The sequence below is a fragment of the Trachemys scripta genome, chromosome 16, assembly GCF_013100865.1.
Source record: "Trachemys scripta elegans isolate TJP31775 chromosome 16, CAS_Tse_1.0, whole genome shotgun sequence".
In the NCBI taxonomy this organism is placed as follows: Eukaryota; Metazoa; Chordata; order Testudines; family Emydidae; genus Trachemys; species Trachemys scripta.
The window spans coordinates 23439223-23447437 of NC_048313.1; the positions used below are offsets into that span (position 1 = coordinate 23439223).

An 8215-nucleotide genomic window follows, 5' to 3' on the forward strand; every position below is an offset into this window, starting at 1 on the left:
GCTGATGACGCGTTTGCTGTGTCTGACAGGGCTGGTGCGCGAGGCATGGCTGGGCTGGGGGAAAAGCCGCAGTGGCTGCATCTCCTCCATGACACAGCTGGCATCAGCACCAGGCCAGGCTGGGCAGTGCCAGCTTGGGGACCAGCTACACCCACCACTCAAGGCCAATAGGGGCCATTCAGAGCATCTCGTTGGACCTCCCCCATCACGCAGGGGGCAATACCTCCCCAGCGTGTCCCGCCCCCACCCCAGAGCAGAGCTGAGGCAGAGTGGGCAGGACAGGGATGGGGATGGGACAGGGATGGCTTGGCTCCCCTCACTTGGCTGATGGCCCAGGAGGGAACATGCTCCACGCCAGCAGCCGCATGGCTTGTGTGAGGGAGACCCGTGTCCACGGAGCTGCATAATGTGGGAGGGGTCAGATGTGCCACTGTAGACAAGGAGAGCGCAGAGCCCAGCTGAGCCCAGAGCGCCAGGTGCTGCTGCCTCACGACGGCCCCGCAAAGCTTGCTCTTGGGCTGCTGGCTCCCTGGCAGCTGGGGTGAGGGGGTCACAGCGCTGGCTCAGTGACCCATCTGAACGCTGGGCTGGTTCCTCTGGCATCAGAGGATGGACCCGGCTGTTCCCACAGGCCTTGGCTCCACCCAGAGCCAGGTGCTCCACCCAACATGGCAGGGAACGCTGCTCCAGCAGCCAAGTCTGAGGGCAGAGCAGGGCTGTGCCAGGGGGAGGGGCTGCTTGGGCGCAGGATTCACCACCTCTCCAGAGTCGCCAGGCCCGGTGTTAAGGCCTCTCGCTGTGACTTGAGTCAACAGTGTGCCCTTGTTGCCAAGAAGGCTAACGGCATTTTGGGCTGTATAAGTAGAGGCATTGCCAGCAGATCGAGGGACCTGATCATTCCCCTGTATTCGACATTGGTGAGGCCTCATCTGGAATACTGTGTCCAGTTTTGGGCCCCACACTACAAGAAGGATGTGGAAAAATTGGAAAGAGTCCAGAGGAGGGCAACAAAAATGTTTAGGGGGCTGGAGCACGTGACTTATGAGGCGAGGCTGAAGGAACTGGGATTGTTTAGTCTGCAGAAGAGAAGAATGAGGGGGGATTTGATAGCTGCTTTCAACTACCTGAAAGGGGGTTCCAAAGAGGATGGATCTAGACTCTTCTCAGTGGTACCTGATGACAGAACAAGGAGCAATGGTCTCAAGTTGCAGTGGTGGAGGTTTAGGTTGGATATTAGGAAAAACTTTTTCACTAGGAGGGTGGTGAAGCACTGGAATGCGTTACCTAGGGAAGTGGTGGAATCTCCTTCCTTAGAGGTTTTTAAGGTCAGCCTTGACAAATCCCTGGCTGGGATGATTTAGTTGGGGATTGGTCCTGCTTTGAGCAGGGGGTTGGACTAGATGACCTCCTGAGGTCCCTTCCAACCCTGATATTCTATGATTCTATGATTTGCTGCCAGCAGGGGGCATCCTGCCAGGCCCTGCTCCATCCCTGCTGCACAGGGATCCCCCCCCTTGCAGAAACAGGGGCATTGCTTGGGGGGTTCTAGCTCTTTCTGTTCCCTCCCCAGCCAGGTGCCAGCCTCCAGCCCCGCTAGTGGGACCAGGGTTTGGACACTGGCCCAAGTCTGGCCCAAACTGCCATGGGCAGGAGGGACCGGGGATGGGAAGGATGAAGGTTCTGGTGCAGGGAGCAGGACCCACCACTCCCATGGGAGGAGCTCCAGGGCCGGGCCCATCACTCCTGTGGCTGAAGAGTTAATTAGTCAGCCCCAGGTAATTGTGCAGGGCCAGGAAGGTGACCCACTGCAGACGCACCACAATGATCTGGAAGGGAAGGGGAGAGTCTGAGCGTGAGGCACAATGTGGGGGTGGGGAGGGCGTCAGCACGTCGGATGGGGGCCGAGGCCGCACTCACCTGCACCACCCGCACCAGGATCTCGGGGTACTTCTTGAAGACGGCAGAGAAGGCCTCGACCAGCAGCCGCAGCATTGTGGAGTCCTCACCCACCTGCGCAGACATGGTCCGATACGGCCGCTGGTGCCCCTGTGTGAGAACCCGAGTGCCCATGGGCAGGGCCGGCTCTGGCTTTTTTGCCGCCCTAGGCAAAAAAGCCCCCTGCCGCCTCCCCCAGCACAGCACGGGAGGGCCCCAAGCCCGGCCGCAGGCCTGCAATCCCCGACCGGCCGGAGCGCTGGGAGGAGGGCGGAGAGCCCGGCCGGGGCTCTCTGCTCTCCTCGGCCGCCAGAGCGCTGGGAGAGCCAAACCGGTGGAGAGCCAAACCGGGGCTCTCCGCTCTCCCCGGCGGCCAGAGCGCCAGGAGCAGGGCCGAGAGCCCGGCCGGGGCTCTCCGCTCTCCTGGCGGCCAGAGCGCCGGGGGGAGGGCAGAGAGCCCCCGGCAGCCAGAGCGCCGGGAGGAGGGCGGAGAGCCCGGCCGGGGCTCTCTGTTCTCCCCGGTGGCGAACCCCCGGCGGCCAGAATGCCGGGAGCAGGGTGGAGAGCCCGGCCGGGGCTCTCTGCTCTCCCCGGCAGCGAGCCCCCGGCGGCCAGAGCGCCGGGAGAAGGGCGGAGAGCCCGGCTGGGGCTCTCCGCTCTCCCCGGCGGCCAGAGTGCTGGGGGGAGGGCGGCGAGTCCGCCGCGGCTCTCTGCTCTCCCCAACCGGCCGGAGCACATGCTTGGTGGCCTGGTGCCTGGAGCCGGCCCTGCCCATGGGTTCCTGCACCAAGGCTGGGGTGCCCCTGCCTCCTCCTTCAGGTAGAGCAGCCTACCAGTGACGGGCACTGCCAAGGACAGCCAGGAATCTGGGGGGTACCCCACGGCTTCAGGCCAAAAGGTCCAGAGAGCAGCCTACAGCTATGTTCACCTGAGCCCAGCAGCCAGCCAAGGCCAAGACCCAGGCCCTGTGGAGGAAAGGTTCATCTTCTCTAGACTTCGTGTGGGGCAAGGTGGCAAGCACAGGGCAGGGTGATGGTGGCAGGTCACCACCTGGGACCCAGTCTGCAAACCCATCACGGGATGACGGGTCAGGTGGGCTTAGCACACACATCCCACAGGGCCTTTCTGGTGTGGGAATCTATGACCAGCTTCCAAGTCCCTTCTGCAACTTCCCTCAAGACTCCTGCTGGGGAGGGCTGTGCGAGCCATACAGGGGTTGGGGCTCATCCTGAGGGGGGAGCTGGGCTGGGCTGCAGCGGCTCATGCTGGGTGGGGTGGGGGGGAATTGCCCGCTGAGGGGGCTGTGCAGAGGCAGGGGGCTGTGTATGTTGTGCAGGTATGGAGGCTTGTGGGGGGCGGGGAGGCATCTGTGCATTGGGATGGGGCTGTGTGTGCTGTGCTGTGCCGGGGCGGGGATCATTCCACCGGGGAGTTGGCTCATTCTAGGGGCCCCTGTTCTGCCCTTGCAGCTGGAGCAGATGCTGGAGAACACAGCCGTGCGTGCCCTGAAGCAGCTGATTCTGCTGCACCGGGAGGACGGCCCCAGCCCCTCCCGCACCGTTGAGTGGCTCAACATGCGCAGCTGGTGCTCAGGACATCTTCACATCAAGTGCTCTCCCGCCGGAGCCCCAACAAGCTGGTACTGTCCCTCTCGTCCCCAGGACCCTCTGGGCTGGTGCAGCATGGTGCCGCATGGCGAAGCTCTCTGTGCTAAGGAAGACGAGACCCCAGGGGGGTGGGCATGGAGCTGCCATCTCAGAAAAGACCCCCAGGCCAGTCTGGTCCCTGTGGTGCCTCTGCTGCCTTCCATGGCATTAACCTGGGCAGAGCCTGATGCCAGCCTGGCCTAGGTCTGTGATGGCATCAGACCTCTCTGGAGTGCGGGATGCAGAGCCAGGGGGTTCCCTGTTATAAGGGGGTGGGAGGGTGCTGTGTGTGTGGGAAGGAGTTGCTGTGGGGTGGGGAGTGGGCTCTGGGGGTGCATGCGTGCTGTATGGGGGTTGCTTTGGGGGGTGGCAGCCTGTCTGACTCTCGCTCCTGGCCCTGCAGAGGGAGATGTACGCAAAGGTCTTTGAGAAGGACGCCAACCGGCACAGTGACTGGCACGGGTCCTGACTGGCAACAGCATTGCCCTGGTGCTGGCAGGAGGAGGGGCCAGGTAGGGGCTCAGACAGAGCCTGGCTGGGGCACTGAATTCCCATGGCACTCCTTCGCCCCCAGGCGCAAAGCAACCCCAATGCGGGGCCATGGGCATGCACAATCCCAGCTTTACAATGGGCAGGGGGGACAAACCCAGGGATAGAACCCAGGAGTCCTAGCTCCCAGCCCCATGTCCCTACTGGTACACGAACACTGCCTCCCAATAAGGGCCATGGGAGTGGGGCTGGAACAGTGACCCTGCCCGCAGCAGTGCATGCTGGGAGCACCATTGCAGACATCCTGGCTGCCTGCCCCGTTGGAGGCATGGCAGCTGCGTGGCAGGTTGCAGAGTTCGGGGCCATGTGATGGCCCCTGGGGTAGGCTCCCTGCCTGCCATTGGTCTCTGACCCACCCTCTCTCCCAGGGGCTGCTCCTACATCGGGGTGATCAAGGCCATGGAGGAAACTGGGATCCCCATTGACCTGATCAGGGGCACATCCATTGGCTCCTTCATCGGGGCTCTCTATGCTGAAGAGCGCAGTGCTGTGCGCACCAAGCAACGTGCCCGTGAATGGGCCAAGGTGAGGGGCAAGTCCTGCTGTGGGGTGGGGCAGACACAGGGTGGGTGTGCTGTGGGGCAGGGCCAGACTTGGGAGGGTGGGAACAGGAGAACTCCCCAAACCAGCCCCTCCCAGAGCTGCCACCCCGTGACCCAGCCTTCCCCACAGCTGCTGGCAGCCAGGCCCAGGGCTGCACTGGGAGCTGGCCCTCATGGCCAGCAAGTGCAATACAGAGGTCCCAGCATGCACTGGGGCCTGATCAGTCTGCCTGAGGGGGCCGGTAGAACCGCTAGGCTCTCTCTGCTGCAGGCATCTCTGCCCCCTGCCCATGCTATGCAGCTCTGCCCTGTGGGTTCAGAGGCAAATCCCTTGCAGGCTGTGGGGGTTTGTCCTCCCTTTGGCCCTGGGACGTCTGCTTGGCTTGGAGCAGAGAGCCCCATGGGGTGCCTCAGCATTGTGCTGCTAGGCACGGCAGCCTCTGTTGCGCATGCAGCAGGTTAGGGCAGCAGGGGGGTTCCGGTGGGAATTGCAACATCCCCAGTAACGACCCGTCATGCTAATTGGCATACGGTGCTTTGGCTGGAGGACATGCCACACCCCCACCAGCGATTCTGGGGCTGGCATGCCAGGGCACCATCCCGCTTCGGAGCCACGTGCAGTGGGTGAGTGTCCTGGGAGCTTCAGGCTCGCTGCCGTCTCCCCGACATTCCTCCCCGCTTGTCCCCATGAGCCTGGACTCAGAACGCTGCCTGTGCTGGGCCATGCCACCCGCGTAGTGACCCCTCGCCCTCCTCCTGCAGAGCATGAACTCCGTGTTTGAGACGGTCCTGGACCTCACGTACCCCATCACCTCCATGTTCTCCGGCTCGGCCTTCAACACCAGCATCAACAAGGTCTTCCAGGACAAGCTGTGACATTATTGACATAAACTGGGACCGTATAGACCATTGTTGCAACCAAGGTCCTGTAGTGGCACCCAAATCTTGTATAAAGGGGGTCAAATGGAGTGTCTAGGACAAGGTTATGGTTTACTGGTTATGATTATGCTGTCTATATGTGTGTATCAGTTTTGTAGTTGAAGTTATGAATATTGGCTCTATACTGTCTGTATGGCAAACTTATGCTATGCTTCTGGGTGACATCCCAGACAAGCTGAGATTAGCTCTGCCTAGCCTGCTTGATGGCCCATTAAGGACCATCAGCTATACAATGGACCCATTGAGAGAAGGCAGATAAGCCTTGTAACTCAGCAAAGTATGCAGGGACTGGCCCATGTGACTCCAGACTCCATTTTGCTGTAATTTTCCACAGTAAGAACAAAGAGGTGTTCTTACACCTGGAAAAGACTATATAAGGCTGATGCCTCATCTCCATCTTGTCTTCAATCCTGCTTCATACCTCTGGAGGAACTTTGCTACAAGCTGAAGCTTTGAACAAAGGACTGAGGACCCATCCCAGCGGGGGATGTATTCCAGAGACTTGATTTGAACCTGCAGTTTATTCCATCGCTGCTGCAAGCCTGAACCAAGAACTTTGCCATTACTGTATGTAATTGATTCCATTTAACCAATCCTAACTCTCATCTCTATCTTTTTCCTTTTACGAATAAACCTTTAGATTTTAGATTCTAAAGGATTGGCAGCAGCGTGATTTGTGGGTAATACCTGATTTGTATATTGACCTGGGTCTGGGGCTTGGTCCTTTGGGATCAGGAGAACCTTTTTTCTTTTACTGGGGTATTGGTTTTCATAACCATTTGTCCCCATAACGAGTGGCACTGGTGGGAGTACTGGGAAACTGGTGTGTCTAAGGAGATTGCTTGTGAGACTTGCGGTTAGCCAGTGGGGTGAGACCGAAGTCCTCCTAGTCTGGCTGGTTTGGTTTGCCTTAGAGGTGGAAAAACCCCAGCCTTGGGCTGTAACTGCCCTATTTGAGCAATTTGTCCTGAGTTGGCACTCTCAGTTGGGTTCCGCCAGAACCGCATTGTCACACAAGCAGATTGAGGTAGGTGGGTCCAGGAAGCTGGGCGGGGGTCCTAGTGCAGAACACTCAAAGTAGCCTCTCGCTGGGCAGCCCTGAGCAACGCCCCCTGCTGGCAGCTGTGTTCCCTGGAGCCCAGCCTTGTCCAAGGGGCGTGGTGCCTTGCACAGCCCCGCAGCGGCATCCTGGGCTGTAACATGTCTCTGATTAGCCCTTTGTGCCCCTGCAGGATCTGTGTCTCCCCTACTTCAACGTGACGACGGACATCACAGCCTCGGCCATGCGGGTCCACAAGGACGGTAAGTGCCTGCACCCCACCCCCGCGGCATGTCCCAGGCTGCACCAGGTGCATGGCGCCCTGGCTGTTGGGGCCCAAATCCTCAGCATCCTGCTCCTGTGAGGGCCCAGGGCCAGAGGCCTCTCCCTGCCCCCCACCCTGAGCCAGTAGCGCAGCTTGTGGGGTGGAGCCTGCTTGGTTGCTGAGAGTAACGGGCCCCACTGGCCTGTCTCAGCCCATGCTGGCTCTCTCCAAAGAGCCCTGCTGTGTGTGTGCTCGATGGGGCCACGTGGCCATGCCAGGCCTGGGCTCAGCAGAGGGCTGCCTACTCTGACTGAAGCTATTTCGGGAGATTTTTTTCCCAACATGACCTAATGTCATTTCCTTAAAATAGCCTATCAAAATCTCCTGGATTGTTTCAACAGTCACCGGGAGATCGATGCCGGTTCCAGGAGACTCCAGGCCAAACCTGCAGGGTTGGCAACCCTAGCTGAGCGGTGCTGCCCCTCAGGCGCTGAGCTGATGTCTCTAAGGACGGGAGCAGGTTATCGCCTGCTCTAGAGAGTGCCCCCATCCCCCAGGGAGCAGTGCTTGTAACCCCTAGCCCACATCAACTGGCATGGGCCACCCGACTGCCAAGCCATCCACTAACACAGCGAGGGACTGGGCTGGGCATGGCCATCTCGATGTCTTTGCGCTTGCCCCATTTGCCCCCACACCTGGCAGGGCCCCTCAGCGTCCTGCCCTGCAGAGAAGGATAATGTTACAGGAAAGGGCTGAAAGGAGGGCAGGGGCTGTCAGGGCAGGGCCCCAGAGGTCTAATTAGGAGTGATGGGCTGAAATAAAGGAGAAACACCTCCCCTTGTCTGCCCCCTCCCACCCCCCTCCGCGAGAGAGCCGGGGCAGAAGCTGTCATTGGTGGCACAGGGAGCGCTCGGGCTGTGCTGCCAGGGGTGTGCTAGAGGCAAAGCCAGGCTCTGGGACACCCCCTCCTTCCGCAGCAGTGCTGTCCTGGGGCAGCAACCCCTGCTGCTCTCTCAGGAGCTGGGGCACCTCCTATAGGGAGCACTCAGCCCGAATTGACTGGGGCCAAACACCAGGGCCAGGGGGCTTCCCCCATCCATGGCTCTGCCCAGGGCAGGAGGAGATACTGGATCCCTCTAATCATCAGGCCTCAGGCAGCGGCGGCTCCAGGCACCAGCGCTCCAAGTGCGTGCCTGGGGCAGCAAGCCGCAGGGGGTGCCCTGCCGGTCACTGCGAGAGCAGCAGTCAGGCAGCCTTCGGCGACATGCTTGCAGGAGGTCCCCGGTCCCACAGATTCGGC

General features: G+C 60.5%; 1 protein-coding gene across 1 annotated transcript; it reads left to right on the forward strand.

Annotated features, from left to right (window-relative positions):
- Positions 1–2020: 2020 nt before the first annotated feature.
- LOC117889016 (patatin-like phospholipase domain-containing protein 6) lies at positions 2021–7029 on the forward strand. Its single transcript, XM_034792819.1, has 6 exons — positions 2021–2050; positions 3405–3574; positions 4499–4655; positions 5435–5537; positions 6625–6638; positions 6844–7029. Exons 1-6 carry the CDS (start codon positions 2021–2023, stop codon positions 7012–7014), a joined length of 645 nt encoding a protein of 214 aa, XP_034648710.1. The 3' UTR covers positions 7015–7029.
- Positions 7030–8215: the final 1186 nt, after the last annotated feature.